We start from the raw sequence: 20,666 nt of genomic DNA on the forward strand, positions 1-20,666 counted from the left end.
TTGATCTTTGACGGCGCCTAGGCGCGCCACACGGATTTCATGATAGGCGACGAGGTCGACCCCATAAACTGCAGCCGATATGCCGACGACGCCGAGTAGATGCCTGAGGCCTCGAGCTTCCAGGTGAACACATCATCACCGGTTTCAGAGATGTCCATCTCGCTGATCCGTCCCCAGAGCGAAACGAAAGAAGGAAGCAGCTCGGTCGTGATTCTACCGGACAGGTCAGCCACCCATCGGTTCCCCATCAGCGCCTGGCGCACTGAGCGGTTTTTTCGCCTGGAGAGGCGAAAGGTCTCCGGCGCGACGACGCATGGTGCCTGGCCCTGTAGCCAACTGTCCATCCAGAAGGAGGCCGTCCTGTCGTCCCCCAGGCTTACCGACGTGGAGGCCGCAAACAGCAGCCGCTCGCTGTGGCTGCATGGCACCGGCAGCCCAACCCATGGCTTGGAGCGAGCCGTCTTCTCCCACCAGAGCCACCTTAGCCGCAGCGCCGCCCCGAAGCGAACTAGGTCGATGATGCCGAGCCCGCCAAGATCTCTAGGTCGGCAGATTCTGCTCCAGGCGACCTTATAATGGCCGCCGTGACAACTCTCTTGGCCACGCCAGAGCCAGGCCCGTCTGATTTTATCAATCTGGCGACGTATCCAGGCCGGCATATGGTGCCTCGGATAAGCCTCGTGTCCCAAATTGCCGCACTAAAAAAAAAAACCCAACCCCCCTTGAGGCGGAACCCTAGCAGCAGCACCACGCCGCCAGCGGCAGCCATGGCGACTGATGCCGACCTCGACATGGCCGACCTCGCCTCTCTCGACGCCCCCGCCTCTTCCGCCGCCCGCTTCCACCCCAAGGTAAGGGGCAAGGCCAAGGCGAAGCCGAAGCTGAAGACGAAGCCCAAGCCCAAGTCCGGAGCGGAGGGTGGCGTGGATGCGATGGAGACGGACAGGGTGAGTGCCGGCGAGGGCGCGGATGAGACGGATCTTGAGCGAGAGGACTTCGTGGTGCGGGAGATGGACGTGTATTTCACGCCCAAGCCCTTCGACAAGGACACCAAGCTGTACATCGCGCAGTACCCACTGAGGCCATGCTGGCGTCCCTACGAGCTCGGTGAAGCGTGCAAGGAGGTTCGCGTGAGGCCAGAGAGCTCAGAGGTTGAAGTGGATCTGGAGATCGATACAGAGAGTGGCAACTACGACCCAGAGGTTTCTGCATCTCCGAGGCTGACAGAGCAGACCTTATCATCATCGGAGGCAGCGGCTGATGTGGCGGGTTATGCCGTCGGGGTTCTTCGAGGCGGCTTGCTTCATCTGAATCGTCTTGATGCGGTTCTGCAGCTGCGACCATCAATGTCGCATCTGATTTCTGGTCCATCACATACCACCAGGCAGCCTTTACAAGAGGTGGAAACAAATGGCCTGAAGGTTCCATCAGTTAAGGGAGATGAGCGCTCAGAGGGTTCCAACAAGGACTCAATTAAAGAACCTGAGCCATGGATTTCGCTCACTTACGAACCAGCAAAACCTGGAATTTGAAACAGAAGTTAGGGTGCTTGATGTACAAGGTTATGATCTTATTTTAGGCATTGACTGGTTGTCAAGTTTTGGTCAAGCCGGGAGTGATGTTGCAAGCAGGTACTATGCTGAGATGATGGCAAATGAGGGCAGGCCCATCATGGATTTCACAATGAGCACACAAGATTATGCAATGTCATTGTGTCCTGGAGGGCCGACAGGCAGCAAGCGTACTAACAGATGCGAGGTGTTACGGGAGATGCTTTCACTGCCACTGGAAGTGCGCCTGAAGAAATGGTTTACTGAGGTGTCACAAGTGAACCGATTTGATGCTCTGATGCATCTTGCTCCAGACTGTTCGGAGGAAGACCTTCTGAAAATTCTTCTAGTGTATGCAGATTTGGTGCGTGGTTTATGGGTCTGCAAAAGCTCTTTGCTGTATGATGATGGACATGCTTCCAAAAGGGATAGAATTCTGCTCGGATTTACAAAAGGGGAGTCCATACCTGTGAAATATGTAGACAGACTGATCAGAGATGAGCGAACGAGGAACATGATATTGAATCCACTGGGTAAAAGAAGGGAGAAGCTTAATGATTACAAGTTTATAGTACCAGCAGATTCATCCTTCATAAGACGTTATTCCCATATAGTTAAGGAGCAGGAAAATGCTTGGTCAGTCCGCCTAAGAGCCTGAAGAAATGGCTTACGAATGCAAGCTATGTTACACTATCCGAAGAGCGGCTACCGTTTTTATCTTGTTATATTAGAGTCTTAGTGCAGTGGTACTAGATTGCAACCTGAGGTCATCCTGTTGCTACTTGTTGTAGTCATTTTCCAACAGTAAGAAGTAGGTTTTCTTCAGAAATGAGTAGCGTGTGCTCTTTTGGTCGGTGGACGGTATTCTTGCAGATATATTACAATTTGTGTTGGATACAACTTGAAACCTCATTTCCTTGAATAATTTATATTTGCCCTTCTATTTGTGCTATACTACTTTAGGAAACAATTGATTTTCTCTGATTAGACTCTGATTTATGGTCTTTGTGTGTGGTTAGGCTGGGCAGATTACACACACATATACTAAGTAAAAATGGAAGGTCAAAAGAAAGTAAATTAAGGCATTGCTATTTATTGATGCCCTTTATTACTACTCTGCTTTGAACCCAGAGTTTGAATCCAGACATTGCAGTAAACTACCGGCTGATTAATCATAGGAAGACCGGACTTAATATTTGACAACACTATTGTGATGGTATAGTGTTAGTTATTCATGTAAGGAAGATCTATTATGGTGTATAATTACCCTTGTTTTAGAGAGCACTCTCTGCTAACTCAAGAGTTTGAATCCAGACATTGCAGTAGAACTATTGGCTGATTACACAAAAGAAGACAGGACTTCATATTTGACAGCACTGTTGTGATGGTATATTTTAGTTACTCTTACTCATGTAAGGAAGATCTTTTATGGTGTATAATTACCCTTGTTTTAGAGAGCACTCTGCTTTTTATTATTTTACTTTATGAAAAGAAAAATCTACAAGTACCTTGCGTGAGTGTAATAATTTGAACGGTCCATCTACTGAAGCAATCTGTTTCGAGTACTTTCACCACTGCCTGTAGCATGACATCACGATCGCTTGCACAGCACAGGTAATCTTACTCCTTCCTCCCCCACCATCTCTTGCCGCCCTCTCATGTGCAAAAGTTTGCACCATGAATGAAAGCATATCAGATTCTCATTTCATTGGTGCATGCACATGAGTAATGAATGAAATTGGAAGAATTTCTACTCCTATGTAATTTGTTTGATTTGTGTATGCCTGAGCATCATCAATCATAATATAGCTCATTATCTGTACTTCTATTTTTGGGCAATGATAACTATATGTTCGTAATGAAACAATGCACTGGAATTAACAATTTCCTGGTTTAGTAGTCATTAAATTATTCTTCGGTTTCTGTTTGCCGGATCTTCTGTTGCTATGCTCAGTTCTCTGGAAGTACCTCCTGTGAAGTGTGTCGAAGTGGTTGTGACTGTGTACTTACTAGGCTATATGTTGAGTAACCTGGCAGACAAGAACATTCGAGTGTACTACATTGTCTCTCTCTGCATGTTGCCTGCCAAGTTTTTGTGGGATGAAGCATATACGCCATTTGAGATGCGACTCTCCTGTCTTTAGAAGCATGTTGTATGCCCTAATTTTCTGTATGCTCTCTGTTCTTCAGAGATTATACTTAAAACAGTCTTGATTAAATCAATAAAAATAAGTTAACCTTGGAAATCTCCCGATCGGTAGAGAAGCACTTCAAGCCATGTAGGATATTTGGTATCTACTTCAATTGCACTTGTGATCAACTTTATCAATATCAGAAATAATTTTGGGTCATCAAAAGGAGATTTGCCGGATGCAAAATAAATTGTTCTTCAGAGATGTACTTGATTGAATTGAGCAAGATAAGGTCCAAAGTTGCATCGTTCTTCACATGCAAACTAAATTGTTCTTCAGAGATAGACTTGATTGAATTGTCGGATCTGCTTGAAAGAATCTAGTTTTAGCTATCATTTCATACATGGTCTGGTAATTGTCTGCTATTTGTAGATTATTAATTTTGTCACTGTGTAATTGCTCAACAATCTTGCAAACTGTGACTTTGTCCCACCTAATGGAGTTTCTGTGTGTTTATGCAGCCTAGAAGTTATTGGAAGTTATCCTGGTGCTGCTAAATGCAGTTGTGTTCGGCTCGCTTCTGCATCGAAGGTTTCTGTTGGAATTAAGGTTATGTTGTCATTTGTTAGCTCGAAGTATTTAATTCTGGTTCTTGTGTTATCTTTGGCCATTCCAAAACATTTATCTGGCCATAGGCCATTTGTTGTCTTCAGGACTTGGGCGCCTGATCCATTTTGAGAAGGGCGAGTGGTTCAGCGGTGGAACCTGTAACAGGGTATTGCCTTACAAGAAGGGAGGGTACATAGGGAATAGATGAAACATGTCATGATGGGGATTGAGCTTGAGGAATAACAAGGCCATAACAGCGGTCAGTAGTTCTAGTTCAAGGGATGTGGTGAAACTGAAGCTCTTGGACACTTGGAGCATTCCGTTCATGAGGTCTGACGGCCATGCTGGTCCTTGCAGGATGTTCCATCCATTTGCACAGGGCAGCAGCAAGGATGGGTCATCGGTTCAGAATGATTGCCTGCATTGGCGCGTGCTAGGGCCCATCGACGCGACGCCTGGAACGATCTGGTCATGAGTTGGTTCTGAACTGATGAAACCTCTAGATGTGTAGTATGTCGCGCTACTTGCTGATCAAGAGTTGTGGGCCAAGTTGGCAATCTCGATTCAGGATTTAGTTCCTTGCATGCTGCTGTGTTCTGATTCTAGTTTAGCAAGAAGTGGTAAAGGATATGCAGGTGTGTGCATTAATATAGTTTGGAGGTATGTATGAACTGGCCGCTCGTTGTTTGATATGGCTGGTTGGCACACCTCGTCTTTCTGAAAAAAAGAAAAATGTCGTGCAATAGCATTGATTTGTGGAGTTCAAGTCGTGCAGTTAGCGAGTTAAAACTTCATGTGGATACTGGTTGGCTCAAGATCAAGACACACTAGACCACGCGAGTGTTTGTTGTATCCAGCACCACTACGGTCTCCCACCTTGTGTATATACGCCTAACTGTTTGATTACACGTAGTGTGGCCAAATCGTCTGACTACACTGTGTATGAGTCGCTTCAAATGGTTTGGAGCGACCTCAGACCAGTCGTCTCGTAGTCGCGCCAAACAGTTTAATTACGCTTGTACATTTGATGTAGCCAAACGTTTGGCCACACGTACTGCCCGTGAGTGTAGTCAAACGGTTTGGCATATATTTATACTATCGGGTTTGGTTTCGCACAAGGGAGAGTGTTGTACGAAGTTATTTCTCTGCGTCAGCTCGTATCATCACAAGCAGTGCACTGAGCCATAGATCGAAGACGAGGCACGGAGTTTTTGGGCCGGCCGGTCATGGAAGCCACAGGCAGGCAGGGGCTAGGCCGATCGGCTGATAGAAGTAGCTGTCTGTCTATCCTGCTGCAGGCAGCGGGACCACTGAAAAAGATGGATTGTTTTGCGAAAGAATCTTTGGACCCATAAAAAGCGGGATTTGCGCTTGTGGCAATTCTCGAGCGAGCGGAGCTGAAAACGAAGACGAAAGATTTTGCCAAAAATGCGCAGGGGCGGACGCAGCGCGCCAACTTGCTCCTGCTCGTCCGCTCCGCTGTAGACCGTTGGACGTCCGGGACGATCCTGTTGCTCTCAAGTCTCAGGAGAGCATTATTGATTCTTGACCGTAGCCGTAGCCCGTACGTAGGTAGCTCACCTACCGGCCGGCTACCGTTGTTCCGTGTGACGCCGGCCGAGACCGCCCACGAATTACCTGTGCTTACTTTGGTCCCTAGCTTGTGAATTAGCTAGCTGCTCCTGCTCGGCCGCCGCCGCCGCCGCAGGAGCAAGATGGAACCATGCATGTGACGCACTGACGGAGACCGATCTGGTTCAGCACCCCGTGATGTTAATTGCTGGCACTAATTGTGGTGGTATGATCTTCTTCAAAAAAGCTTGCTAGATCTTGAGTGCTTGGTTTGGGTTATACGATCACTTGAGGGTTTATGAATCAACCACAACGTCGCACCTGATGCATGCAGATGCGGTACTCGTATGATGTGCTGCATGGGCATATGAAATCTGGCCTGGCCTAGGTAGGGCCCTGGCTAGCTTGTTCTGATCGATCACCATGAGCTAGCGCCATCCATGGCCGTCCCTTTCCCCCTCTTAATTAGGAGAGCGAGGCGCCGCGCGTAATCTGGGATGGATTCATGGACTAGCCGACTAGGAGACACGAACTAATTACTAAGCAGCATCCATCAAACCCCACCTTTTGTTTTGTTTTGTCCCCGAGCTAGACTTGAAGGATCCATCCCCTGCCGGCCGGCTTCGGCTTGGCCGGTGTCATTTTCCTTTCGCTCCCTTTAAACCATCATCATTTCCGCTGCTTCCTGCTAAATCGAATCAAGCCAGCATTTTGCTGCATCTTTCAAAAAGAAAAAAACCATCATCATTTCCGGCCGCGCCGGGCTTGGCTTCAATGAACTTCTACTCCAGTATGATGATGAATGGTGATCGATCGGTCTCCTCCTCCTACTATTCCGGCGACCAAGGAGGAGGAGGAGGAGGGGTGGTTCCATGAAAGCAAAATTAAGTACTACTAGCATTCAATGTAGCATACGTAAAAGGCGGGGAATAACCCGTCCCGAACGAAGCCCGGCCGGCCTGCCACATGCACGGTCCGGAGGCACACTCCTCCGTACATTCCTTGTGTCGCCACGACGAGGCCGGGGAAGGCGGGGGCTCCATGGAGACTACACGAGGAGGGCAAGGGGACGACGGGTCTAGCTAGCCAGAAAGCAAACAGGAGATGAGGTGCCGCCTTGCGTCGCCTTCTCTTTCGCCATCGGCCGAAGAGCCGGAGGAGGCGCGCGCAGGCGGGTGCGATCCGCGGGGCGGTTTCTTGCCTGGCGTTGCAGCTTCCTTGCAGACAAGCGTTCCCCCACCCACCTCGAGTCCTCGACCGACGGCGACGAGAGAAATTTTTTGTGCAAACGCTGGAAGCTAGTAGTACTACTACTAGCTAGCGATGGAGCAGTGCAATTACTGTGGCCTTGAGGCAGAAACGTCGCGGTCTTCTCAGGCAGAAACGTCATGGTCTGCCTGTATTATCGAGGCGCGTGATGGCATCACCTCTTAAATCCCACGTTTAGTGACAGGGCCAGCTCGGTTGATCTAGACTTGAACGGTTCTGCGGGAGCGCGGCGTGGCATTTAATCCCCTGTCGGCCGGCTGGCTGGTTGTCATTTTCCCTTCGCTCCTTTAAACCATCAACGTTTCTGGCCGGGCCGGAGCTTCGATGAACACTAGTACTAGTCTGATGATGAATGATGATCGATCGGCCTCCTTCTATTCCGGCGACCAAGGAGGAAGAGGGGTGGTTCCTTGAAAGCAAGGTTTGCATTCAATGTAGCATACGGCAAAGGCGAGGCTCGCCGGGGGAATAAACTCACATGACTCACACTCTTCCTCCGTACGTGCCATGCATGTACACGGGTGCATCCCTCCTGTTATCGATTTTACGGGATATTGCCCTTTTGTCCATTTCTTTGTAACACAAATTTTCTTTCTAATCGGAAACCAGGGGCCTTTTTAATTCAAAGTATTTCTGAAAATAGTGTAGAGTATTCCCAAAATAAAATTCTAAAGAATAAATTTAGAGGATTAATCTTTACATTTTCTTTCATTGTGGCGCTCTTTTTTTATATTATATAATAGTAGGATTGCAATTTATCTGTTCTTTTCTTCTTGAAATTATTTGCACTAGATTTATAAGTTCTTTTTCTTTTGCAAAAAGGCCAAAGACCATATATTATGCATCAGATCTTACAAAAGAAAATCGCAAAAAAAGATCTTACAAAAAATAAAAAATACATTCAAATCATTGGAGATGCTGAAGTCTTCCTCTTCATGCATTCATCGACGGTGGGCCGTGAGAAAAGCACATTTCCGCCTCTGGACCTTCTTCTCATAGAACTTTTTTATTGAACCCCAGGAGCGCTTAAAAGTTTTCCAGCGGCCGTGATCTGGATAGCAAATCATTTTTCCTGAGAACAAAATGCCACAGAGGCTTGTAGAACGCCTTGGGTGCCGTGATATGAAGCCGGGAAACACAAATCTCACAAATTGTCGCCCTGGAGAACAAAATGAAAGAGAGGGCATGTAGCACACCTTAGGTACTGCCATCTGAAGTCAGGAAACACAAATCTCACATGCTCCCCGACGAGGCAAAGGTTGGCCAACCTCTTGTAAAGAATTTTATACAAAAAGTTGTGTGCACTAAGCGTCTAGATAATACTGCAATATTGGAGATCTGCATTTTTTTTCCCACTCATCCGTTTTACAAACCATGTGGATCGAAGAGACCCTATAATATAGAGCAATTAAAAAGGGTGATTATATGGACATGCAAATACAAAAAAATTATGATTTGATGAGCATGGCCAAAACAAAGCCTTTTTTCTTCTAGAGAGTAGAAGGCACAACCCAAACACGTGTTGAGAAACAAGGCAGTGCTTGAACAATATTAGTCAGGGCAGATCACTCATCACTCAACGGACGCCTAACCCAGCCGCCTCCTCCCTAATTAGGGTTTTTCTGCCTCCCGCCAGCGCTGGTCTGCCTAGTCTCCGGTGGCCTTAGGGCCATGGGGGCGCGGTGGATCCCTGCCATTGCCGGTGGGAGGGCTCCGTTTTTAGATGTGTCTTCGAGATTTGTTAGGGTTTGTGTCCAGCTTAGGAAGGCGAGACGGCGGCGGCTCCCTGAAGATGGAATAAGGTTCTTCCCCTAGTCCCTGTTCCGGTCGCGCGTCTAGTATTATCGGTGGGCATGTGGAGGTGTGTCTTTGGTGGATCTATCCTTTGTGGATTTGCTCGGATCTGTTTGTCGTTCATCTACGTTCGTGTGTCTTCAGATTGGATCCTTCCGATCTACGCTCCTTCATCGGCGGCGGTTGTTGTTCTTGTGCGCTGGTCCTATAGGGTCTTGGCACGACGGCTTCCCGACTGTCTACTACAATAAGTTTTTCCGGTTCCTGTGATGAAGGGGCGATGAAGGCGGTGCGCCTTCGGCTCGCTTGAGTGCTTGTCGTTGTCTCTAGGTGGTATACGGATCTGGATGTAATTTTCTATTATTTCTGATGTTCGTTGTACTCTCATGATTGAAGATGAATAGATCAGATGTTTTACTTGAAAAAAAATCACTCATCACTCGTGACTCGTCTTCCTACGTAGGGAGCCACTAGTCAGGAGGCGTGCGAGTGAGGCAGCCACGGTGCAAGCACACGGCGGAGGCCACATCACTTTCAACGAGTGAAGGTCCGCAATATCATGCAGCGGTGTAGTCCATGAGTAAAGTTCCTTCCTTCTGCACAGTGATTTTCTGTTCCGCCACGTACATCATCCATCATCACTAGCATGAGTACGCCGTACGCGTAGTAACACACTTTTTGCGTATCGGCCGCTTCCTCGATAGCCGGCCGGGGGGTTCGGCACCGGCGGCTCGAGAGGCCCATCGTTTCCAACGGCGCGGGGACCGGGCGACGTGATCGGGGACGCGATCGAGCGAGAGCTTTGTCGCGGCTCCCCCGAGCCGAGGCCGATGTGTGCGGATCGCCGCGGAACCCGTGGCCGGCTGGCTGGCACCGTCGGAGCGACCGAGACAGGAAGATGCCGCGTTGCGTCGTCTTTTCTTACGCGAATGATCGATCGAGGAGCAGGAGACGACGGCGCGGCACACGTCCACGTACGTAGGTGCGTGCGTGCCGCGGGTCGGTGTCCCGGTCGACGTGGAGGAGTTGCAGCTTACTTGCAGACAACCGTTTCCCCACCCCGCCAAGCTACTCTGCTCGCGATCGAGAGCAACCACGCTGGATATGCTGGAAGCTCGACCGAGCAGTGCAATTAATGTGCCGCGTGCAGACACGGCCGTCGCGGTCGCCGTCGCCGTCGCCGAGGGAATATATATATATGGTGCTGACGCGCGACGGCCGCCGGGCCAGCCGGAGCCCGATCAGTCGTTCGCTACGCGCCACGGCACGGCCTCGATCGACCGGCTCCCTGGCCCGTGCAGCTCCGCAACAAACTCCAGCCCCTCTTCTTTATTCCATCAGCCAGTCGCCGTTCGGTGTGTAGCTTTTGCTTCATTACTAAGCACGATCCATGGAATACCGACCAATCACCGGAAACTGATCGCTGATACGTGTTCGCTATTTTCAGGTCCCAGCTGTTATTTCGAGTCCAACAAGTTATTACACATCAGGAGGCCAGAAAATGATTTACAAGTGATTTATTTCTAAATTGTGCAACCATATTTTAATTTTGTTAACGACTGATCCAAAATCAATAATTAAATAAAAATGCAACCAGGAGCGGATCGTTTTTCTCGAGAGAGGCAGCAAGGTGGGTGACTGCAAATCCCTCCCTCGCCGGTGCCGGCGGGGAGGTCTTGATCGGCGGTGGCCAGCTGCAGACGTTGGACAGTTGTTGTGTGACGCCGAAGGAGATGGGTGCTCAAGCCGCGGTCTTCGTCGGGCAGTGCGCGACATCGGCGACCGGATGGATCCGGCACGTTATTCTTCATCGATGGCCCAGCCTAGCTAGATCACTAGAGAAGATGGCATTAGTACATGGTTCTCGAGGGTGCCGAGCTTGACAACAGACCTGAATCTATTGTACAGCGGCATGATTGTTATTTTACTGGTTTTCACTCAGAGTCTTGGCGTTTTGGTTTGGGACAGCAAGGCAGCGGTGTTGAATGTTCTCCTTGCCGCAGCGGTGTTGAATGTTCTCCTTGCCATATCCCGTTACATTGGTGTGCTTTGCGCCGATGGAGAGCGTGTGGAGCCATGTCTCCAGCGGGTCTTTCGGGATCTAGCCGGTTTTGATTTCTGGTGGATCTGTCTAGATCAACCGACTTTCATGATCCTCGGAGTTTCTATAGGCCCTTATCGGCATTTTTCTTTGGTGCGGCGATTTGCTTTGCAGATCACAGCAGCTGTCGTCTCCTTATTTGCATCAAGGACTTTACGGCCACTGCATTTACAAGTTACTGGTTGTCAAAAGTTTGCTTTGTCGGGTCGAAGACCCAGAAGCGGCATGGGGCAATGCTCACGGCGCAACGCCAGTGGATATAGGGGGAACAACACTTTGGCACTCCAAGATATTGAATGTTATTTTTTTCTGTAAGTAAGTTTGTATTTGTAAAAACATGTGTTACTTAATATATGGCCTTATGCCATAAAAATCAATAATTACAGAAGGCCCATTGAGCGGGAGATGATTTGATGCATGCGGTAGAAGTACAGTGACAAGTGCGGAGTGCTTCTTTACCCAATCAACGACACGACAAGTCCCCAAAACAAAAACAAAAAAGAGCGACACGACGACAAGTACCCCAACAAGCTGCTCGTGCTGGTGCTGGCCGTGCACAGGCCATTTCTGTCAGGGGGACACTGCCCACTCGACACGCGCAACCAAAACAGCGGAGGGAGCAAATAGTTGCGATGATTTGTCCCATAACAGCTGATTCAACACTGTATTTGCAGGGATTTCACTAGGTAGGCAGAAGCGCATATAGGTCACATCGATCCATGCCGCACTGCAGCCGTCTTGATTTGATCCACAGTAGTACAACATTATTGGATTCGATCGATCGTCTATACTCGCAGCCTGATTGTTCACTTGCTCTCCATGCATGCATTCACATCTTTATATTCATACATTGGCGACAGGGTTACATGCTGCATGCACACTCGGATATATACATTCATATCGATACATTGATCCGATTCATGCTCGTGCATGCATGCATACGTAAGAACTTTGCCTTAATCAACCCTAAGTTAATTAGGTAGTATAAGAGCTGGACAATAATACCGTACCGTATTAATCCAGCTTCGTGGAATGTCGTTGGAGTAGACTTCAAATATAATACCATGCCTCTAAACAAAAGATATATTAATAGAGAGGAATTTTGGTGCTCTCATCTGGTTTGTGTCGCTTTCGTAGGACCAGGTCCGGGTGGAAGGAAGGAAATGGAGTGTGGAGCCGTCACTCTTCCCGCATACATGTAAATAATGGAGAAGAGAATAATATCAAGAGGCCTCTTAAATGAATGTACTTATTGATTAGACTTAATCAATGCAATGATGCTGATATGGTAGTACTAGTAGAAAGTATGGTACTATATGTTTGTTTTCGGACATAGGCATCATCTGTGACATACTCTCTCCGTTCTAAAATGTAGTAGAGTTTAAACCATGGGTAGTGTTTTCATTTCAATATGTTGGCAGAAGATTGCAAATCAATTACACCAAAAAATGATAACAGCTATTAAATATCATTCATGATCCTCGTATATGCCTGTATACTACAGGTGAAAGTTAGAACTGATTGAGACTATCTTCTCTGTAAATTAAGTCGCTCTTGGAGAAATGCTAAATGCACAAGTAGAGTTATAAGCTGCTGTTATTTTGGAACCATACAGACTAACAACATTTGAATTATTGTTTACATCCATGCTCCACAGGAAATCAAACCGTTATCCTAACCGATATATGGACGTCTACTTGATGGGCATGGAGTGTTTGTTTGTTTCTGGCGCCCATACAAGATACATGCATGCATGGCAAGAACCCTACCAACTTTGGTTGGATCATGGAGTGCGTGTACAGTGTTAAGAGGAGCGCCATACAATTATGCTTTTTGTACACGCCGCCTCACATTTTTCCGGTCCACACTCTCGAAACAGGCTTTCGCCCCGCCTTATAGATAAAGCAGCAACCAAACAAAGTACACGGCTAGACGATACAAGGTGGAGAGGCAACCCTCTTACAAAGCAGATCCCGAGATAGTCGGATCACACAGGAAACTACGCTACCGAAGGATAACACAGGGAAGTCTAGATACAACGCCACGCTACATTTTAGTTGCATGCATGCTTCCAAAAAAATCGTAAAACAATGTGCGGAATCAACATCAAATTGATTGACGTGCAGCGCAGTGTGGCCACGTGGTGGAGACTGTTCATTGGTCAGATGCCGGAGAACCCTGGCCAGCATGGAAAACTACACTACTAATAATTTTGATTGTTTCTTGGCTAGCCAGCTAATTAATCCCAGTTTGCATCATCTGCTTGAACCCACCAGAACTGGTCCGAAGAAGCAGTAGAGTACACATCTTTAAAACCGGTTGATGGTCACCATCTTTTACTTTTAGGCTTTTAGCTATCTCTTTTCCGAAACTTTAGTCCAGACACCAAAAGAGAAAAAAGGCGCGAAAAAGTTACGCGCTTTCTTTATCGTTTATGTCGACCCCTACGGACTGTTAATCTCTATATGATTAATCAAAAATCTAATCGCATGATTAGACGGATTGACGACGAGACAGCTCTCATGCCGTATGATAAGTAGCCGGCCATAGCTTGCGCTCGCCGCCTTCCTAGCGAACGATCATTCTCGCACAAGGATGCGTCGGCGTCGCTGGTGTCTTCGTCGGTGTGAGTGGGATGGAACAACTTAATTACATAACATTACATGAGCTATCTCGCAGCACACATTATCAGGAAAAATACACTTGTGTCGCCTATCAACAGATCAATCAATGCGACCAAGTAGTAATTATTCCCCATGATTAACTCCCACGTTTTTTATTTATGAATCCAGATCGGTCACATCACCTTGATTTCGGTTTAGTTTCTTAATTTGCCTTCCATTGCAAAAAATAAAATAAAAAATTGCTCTGCATGTGCACGGTGGTATAGCCTAGGTTGTTGTGTGGCACGTCACCCACCCGTCTGCCCGAGTTAAGCTATAGCTTCGCGCCATGAAATTACATGCATGCTTTTTTCAGGGAGAAATTGCATGCATGTTGCTCAGTCTTGATCAAGCAGACACCGCAATGAACGGTGCAAGTATGTACAACTTGCATCTCATCCATCATCACGACAGACCCTCGTGCATGCCCGACTCAATTAGTGCCATTGTTACGTGCATGTACTAAACCTTGCATTCATACTTCCGCGAGTGAGTACATGCAACGTGCGGGCACGTACTACATATGCATGTGTAGTGATCATATAGGCACGCACCTTAAGTTAATCCTCCGTACAATTTTGTCCATTGTAGCTTCCAGACCGAGTAATAGCTAGCTATCAGGTGTGCATGTCATTCCCAGCTACATGTTGCTTGTTTTTCTTCACCTTGTAAGCCTCCCAATGTTTTACACTGCAAGGTTTATAACCCATGCGTCCTGTCACTTGCTCGAGAAGGTCTCTGGTAGGGCTTGACCCGGCGACACCGCCTCCTTGGTGACAAGTTAGGGGCGAACTCCTAGCCCGCCACCACCCCTACCCCTCTCTCCCCTCGTCACCGTCAGAGGTGGTCGAAAGCAAGTCCGCATGGCACAGATGAAGGGATGCTAAGGCTCTCGGTGGTCCGTCTTGCATGGAGGGATATGGACGCAAGCCGGGACATCAGCCTCGGGTGGATGGTGTCACTGATAGTGGTTGTGGCGTATTGGCTTGCCCCACAAGTTTAGTGTCAAAGCTGAAGAATAGACGTGGCGTAGTGGTGCTCGCCTATCTCAGTTGGCTCCAGATCATAGAAGCCCTCAGTCTCATCGGATCTAGGTGTTGTTTGAGATGAATGGTGCAGCAAAAACCCACATCGACGATGATGCGGTCTTTGTCTCCTTCCATGGAGGGTTGGATTTTTTGTATGTTATGCCCCTCCTCTAGACGGCATCCTTTTCGTTTGCAACCGTGTCTTGCAACTTTCATCTTGTGTGTGATTTGAAATGATAGTGATAGTGGTTTTCGTAACGAGCTCAACTTATGTGATGGGCATTCCTGAAGTCCACCCATGGCAGCTTGGTTGCTAATAGCTTATTTGGGTTCAAGGGTGAACCACTCCGAGTGTCGGCAGTGGTGCCCTTCATATCAGGGCGACAAAGCAAAGCCCTGTTTGGCTACATAGATGGATGGTGTTGTGCTCATGTTCGGCCAGTCGGTGAATGAGGACATGTTCCTAATGTAGTGCCCCCCCCCCCCCCCCCCCCCCCTTTGGCTTTCGCCGGGGCTAGTCCCGAAGGTGGATGATAGCATCGGCGTTTCAAGCTGCGCTTCTTCTAATTGTGTGTCTTGCCTTACCTGCAAGTTGTTCTTTGTAAGCATGTTTATTTGCTGCTCGGGACTTATTAATTTAAAGTCGTGCGTCGACACATGGTTCCATTAGGATCATCGAATCATCACAGCCATGTGTACACGCAGCATTGAGCAAATCTGACAGTAAAGACTGTGTCGCGCTGGAAAAAGTTAAGCACAACGTTCGTTCCGTAAGAAATCCATTAAAGAAATAATCCCTTCGTTCAGATGGACAACATGCCCCATGATAATTGATTCCTAGCGGAAAAAGGACTCGTACAGTACACATGGGACTGGAGGGAGTGGCTGCAGGGTGTATTTGACGTGTATGCTCCAACAACTGTATACCATAAAAATGCACTGATCACCGACGGGGTACACGTACGTTACGATATATACGCGCGTGCCACCTTTTATTCCGTCGCCTGGATCGTACATACTGTGCTTGAATAGGGCGCTAATCAGTTGCCGTTCCATATTCATCTCTAATCTCTCTCCTGGAGAGAATCTGATGGTGCGTGGCGAGCTAGCACGCCGCACGTACACATTCAAACATATACATATTGATTGGGCATCGTATCGATCGTTTCTGCCGTCGTCACATCGTTATCGTCACATCGTCATATTGCAGTGAGCAAAAGGTTAGGGTCGATTAGATGCTTAGCTGAAACGATGAAACCATTGCTGACGTCGCAATTCCTTAGTGCGGGCATGCACGTACGCACGTACTTACCAGCTTTAACTCTGGGAGAAGAAAAGAACAACAGTACGTACTCTAAAGTGGGACACATGATAGATATTATGATCAAATTAATCATACTTTTTGTTTTTATAAGAGATAATAGTAAACACAATAAAAATAGTATGTAGATACACGTACGTTCCTTGCTTTAAGTTAATCGCAATGTCCATAATTAACCCCTTTATCCCCTGCTATGTATGCCTCCGTTGGTTGCTTGATTAAGCACCATGCTAATTAATCAACGCCCTGTTAATCCTCTGTACGATCACATGCACTTACTTGCAAGCAAAATTAACAAGCCAGACAAGTAAGCACACAAAAATTGAGAGGAGAGAGAGAAAGAGAGAGAGAGAGAGATAGAGAGAGAGATGATGGTGATGATGTAACGATGAAGAACGCTACCTATATGTCGTGTGTGATGATGGACTAATAATTAGCCCTGGCTGATGCTAAATGTGGCCGCGTCGACAGTGCCACATATGTTGCTGCGAACATCACTGTGGGGTTTCCTTGCGAGCTTGGGTCACCTCCTCCCCCCTCTTCTCCCTTCCTCCAACCAGCGACCTAGCCACATCGATCGAGTTCATGCTGCGCAAGCATCGTCGCGCCGATTGATCACGACACCGGCGCACGAGCATGTCCTCTCCCCATCTCCTCCGTCTCCGTTTATTTCCCCAGCCCCTGCTCTTGGAAGTTAATAGAGTACAGAGTACTTGCTCCATTGCTGGCTCTGATCCGTCCGGCCGCATCAGCTTCTCGCGCCGGCCGACGCCCACACGGCACATGCAGGGAGGTTGATGGAGACCGCCGGACCGGTCGAGCTAGAGGGTATACAGGCCTTTGTAGGAGTTGCACAAGTATAACCCCGGCCTTGTTGCTTGCTCCCCTACGCTTCTTCTTCCTGGCTACATACAAATTATTCCTTCCGGTCCTCCGGCATCGCCAAGCTATATATTTCCTTCCTGCCAACCTCCCTATCCCAACCTCATTCATACAAACTCAAGCTATAGCAACATAGATATATGCCCTGCCTAATCTCTGCTACCTAGATACCTGGCTTATACTTTCTCTCCTTCTCCACTATCTTGCTAGCTCAATTGGTGCCGTGCTGGAAGCGCCATCCATAGATCTCTCATCCATATCTATCCATACACACCACGATTCACAATACAGATTGTAGAGAGAGTTGAGCAGGAGGAAGAGGGTTCAGAGAGAAGATAGTGCATAGATATAGAGATAAACTTTTCCATGGGGCTGCGGGACATCGAGATGACGCTGCCGCCGGGGTTCCGCTTCTACCCGAGCGATGAGGAGCTGGTGTGCCACTACCTGCACGGCAAGGTGGCCAACCAGCGCTTTACCGGAGGAGCCACCGGGACCATGATCGAGGTCGATCTGCACGTCCACGAGCCATGGGAGCTGCCAGGTCAGTTTCCTACTATTAGTTTTTTTAGATCAAAAGGCTCCTCTCCCCTGTCCTATTCACTTTTCTTACTATATTAATTACCAAAGTTAGTTAGTTACTACTCCCTCCGCAGCGTATCAGCGACAACCCTATTCTTTCTTTCCTTCCTTCCTTATTTATTCTATTATTCAGCTTGCTGTTGCAAATAAATAAAGTAGTTTGAAGTTCTCTCATGATTTTTTGATTTCCTAAAAGAGTTTTGGTCTAACAGTTTTTTCTCGGAAGAAGCAAAAAAAATAAAAGAAAGACTAAAATATGAAAGAAAAGCGTCCATTGTCTCCCATAATGTAAGACGTTTTTTGGCACTGCACGGAGGGAGTACTTACTTACTAGTCGATCGATCTTGATCGAGTAGGTTGCTAGTCCATCTCTAGGAAGCTACATATCTCCCTAACGTAATTAATTTCACTTCATTCCATGGAATGATTAACTATGCAGGCAACCGTGTTTTATTGGCGCTAATTCAGACTTGTCCTTGCTATTATTGATTAGTTCTCCCTCCGTCCAGTTTATGGGGTTCCTTTGTATTTTGGGTCAAATTTTGACCATCTATTTGACTAACAAATATAAATATATGCTGTAAAAAATATTGTTAGATTTGTATTGAAACGAGGTTTTCTGTATATTATATCTTTGCCATATAGTTTTTATGTTATTAGTTAAATCCATGGACAAACTTCAATCCAAAATAAGTTGAGGCCTAATAAACCCTGACGGAGTTAATAGCACTACTTCTCATCAACTTGTCATACTGTTTGCACACTATATACATGCATACTACAGGTGATGTGTTGTTTCTAGCACAAGTTTCCTCTTAGGATTTTGAGTGGGCTACCACCGCAAGCATGAACTTCCTATAAGTAATCTGTCAAGTCTCAAGTGGGCAGCACAGTTTTTATTTTTTTTGGCTTAGTTAAGGAACTGGCTTGCATGTGGCATTCATACCAGCATTTTCCACCCCCTCACTCCTTGAAGTATTTGCCTACTTCAACCAAGAACTTAATTCCCCAATTTTTTAAAACATGGTTTTTAATAAATGTTCAACTAAACTAAGGATAAATGCATATATACTTTCTTTTGCCCCTCAAACCTCTCTTTCTATGTGCAATTGTACAACCTGATATGATCTAATTACGTAACATCCCGTTTGCGTCTACACTTTCGACATCCACTGAGGCTTCTGTTGCTAATTTTATGTGTGGCTCCATGCATGCTGGTATGCAGACGTGGCGAAGCTGAGCACAAATGAGTGGTACTTCTTCAGCTTCCGCGACCGCAAGTATGCGACGGGGCTGCGCACAAACTGCGCCACCAGGTCCGGCTACTGGAAGGCCACCGGCAAGGACCGCGTCATCCGTAGCCCAAGGTCGTCGTCCTCATCCAGCTCCGGCCGTGCCACCATTGTCGGCATGCGCAAGACCCTCGTCTTCTACCGCGGGCGTGCCCCCAACGGCAGCAAGACCTGCTGGGTCATGCACGAGTTCCGCATCGAGAACCCTCACTCCCCACCCAAGGTGGGTTCAAAGTGCCAAACTCTTGCAATATAAAGTTGATGTTATCTGAGTTTTTAATTATTTCTTCTAACCGGGCTCTCACCCCTTGCCATTAATCACTTAAACAGAAATATTCAGTACAAGTCTCCATTTGAGTTTTTAATTGATAAGCGATGCTAATATGCATTTTTGCATTTGAATTTTGTTTGTTCAGGAGGACTGGGTGCTGTGCAGAGTTTTCGACCAGAAGAAAGCCGACACGGAGTACGCCGTGGACGGCAAGCAGGAGCTCGGCGGCGGCGGCGTGGCTCAGAAGGCTGCTGCCGTGAGCGGATCCAACTACGTAAGCTCCTCATCCTGCTACGATCCGGATCGGTATCAGCACTCGCCTTCCGCGCCGTTCCCTTCCCTTGGCGCTGGCGGCCACCATTACCAGATCACGTCCTGTGATCATCACCACCCCGACGGCGCAGCAGGCGTCTCGCTCAGCAATGTCGACGCTTTCGCCGGCATGCCGCAGCTGCTGAGCTACGAAACTATCCTCGACTTCAGCCAGCAACTCCTGGGCGGCGGCAGTGCAGCGGCGGGTTTGAGAGACGGCGCCGATGATCAGTGTGGCGGGGCGCTGATGGACCTAGGGCTGCAGGTGCAGGAGGAGCACTACAACTACAACAGCTTGATGTAGATGTGTATATATGATGTAGATCGGTGGGTGCTGCATGCCGCTATAGGTTAGTTGACAAAAACCGGTACGTTGACTCGTGTGCAACAAATCATATGATCGGGGAGCTAGACAAGGTGACCACTCACCGGTACACAGGCTATGATAAGACGCACACCCAACGGGACAGGTATGGACATTTGTTACATATACGAAGCGCCACTGTTGATACCCATCTAATAAACTTCATCATCTTTCTCGCAAAAATACTTATAAACGTCGTGTAAAAAAATGATCTGTATATTTCTGGCGCCAAGAAGAACTTATTTCCTCTTGAAAGCTTAATTACTATACCCACGTTCCAAAATAACTGATGTTTTGGGCTTGTCCAAAGTAGAACTTGTTTAATTTTGACCACATCTTTAGAAAAATATATTAATATCTAAAACACTAAATTTATCTCATGAGATTCTCTATGAAATATTTTTCCGTACTACGTGTATTTGGTTTTGTAGATGTTGGCACATTTTCTATAGAGTTGGTCAAAGATAAACAAGTTTGACTTTGCGGAATCCAAAAACTTGAATTATTTTGGAACGGAGGGGGTAATTAGGATTCTCAAATTGTATTCTACTAAGGATCAAGTAATGTAGAAAGTTCTTCTTCAAGGTACGAGAGGCGTCTACCCCATGAAGCCTCGGTAGATTTCTTCAGCCAAGATGACATATGCTGTGTCCAAGGCTTCTCAATAATCTCAATGAAGTAGCATCATCGCATAGGCCATGCATTCATCGATATATTTTTTCCAGCAAGAAGGTGACTGCCCCGCCATAAACTGAGGCCCTTAAAGTTTACAACTAGCAAGCTGAAATGAAGTCTTGAAAGGAAACTAAAAAAAGGTTCGATACATGGTCGGAAGAAACCAAAACAAGCAATCGAAGAGACCAAAATTAGCTAATCAAAGACAAAACGATGCCCACGATCTGCCCAGTAGCACGTGCTTGCACC

The 20,666-nt window shown here is 47.3% G+C and overlaps 1 protein-coding gene and 1 pseudogene across 1 annotated transcript; both read left to right on the top strand.

Annotated features, from left to right (window-relative positions):
• Nucleotides 1-675: 675 nt before the first annotated feature.
• On the top strand, nt 676-3,123 carry LOC123142117 (uncharacterized; annotated as a pseudogene).
• Nucleotides 3,124-16,678: 13,555 nt separating this feature from the next.
• Nucleotides 16,679-20,266, top strand: LOC123142118 (NAC domain-containing protein 76). Its single transcript, XM_044561132.1, has 3 exons — nt 16,679-17,465; nt 18,729-19,018; nt 19,212-20,266. The coding sequence occupies exons 1-3, from the start codon at nt 17,288-17,290 to the stop codon at nt 19,680-19,682; spliced, it is 939 nt and encodes a 312-aa protein (XP_044417067.1). The 5' UTR covers nt 16,679-17,287; the 3' UTR covers nt 19,683-20,266.
• The last annotated feature ends 400 nt before the right edge of the window (nt 20,267-20,666 follow it).

The sequence above is a fragment of the Triticum aestivum genome, chromosome 6D (assembly GCF_018294505.1).
Source record: "Triticum aestivum cultivar Chinese Spring chromosome 6D, IWGSC CS RefSeq v2.1, whole genome shotgun sequence".
Lineage (NCBI taxonomy): Eukaryota > Viridiplantae > Streptophyta > Magnoliopsida > Poales > Poaceae > Triticum > Triticum aestivum.

Coding starts and splice junctions, on each gene's coding strand:
- LOC123142118 (XM_044561132.1), top strand. CDS start 17,288: ATGGGGCTGCGGGACATCGAGATGACGCTGCCGCCGGGGTTCCGCTTC. Junction 17,466..18,728: donor CGAGCCATGGGAGCTGCCAG/GTCAGTTTCCTA, acceptor GCTGGTATGCAG/ACGTGGCGAAGCTGAGCACA. Junction 19,019..19,211: donor ACCCTCACTCCCCACCCAAG/GTGGGTTCAAAG, acceptor TTGTTTGTTCAG/GAGGACTGGGTGCTGTGCAG.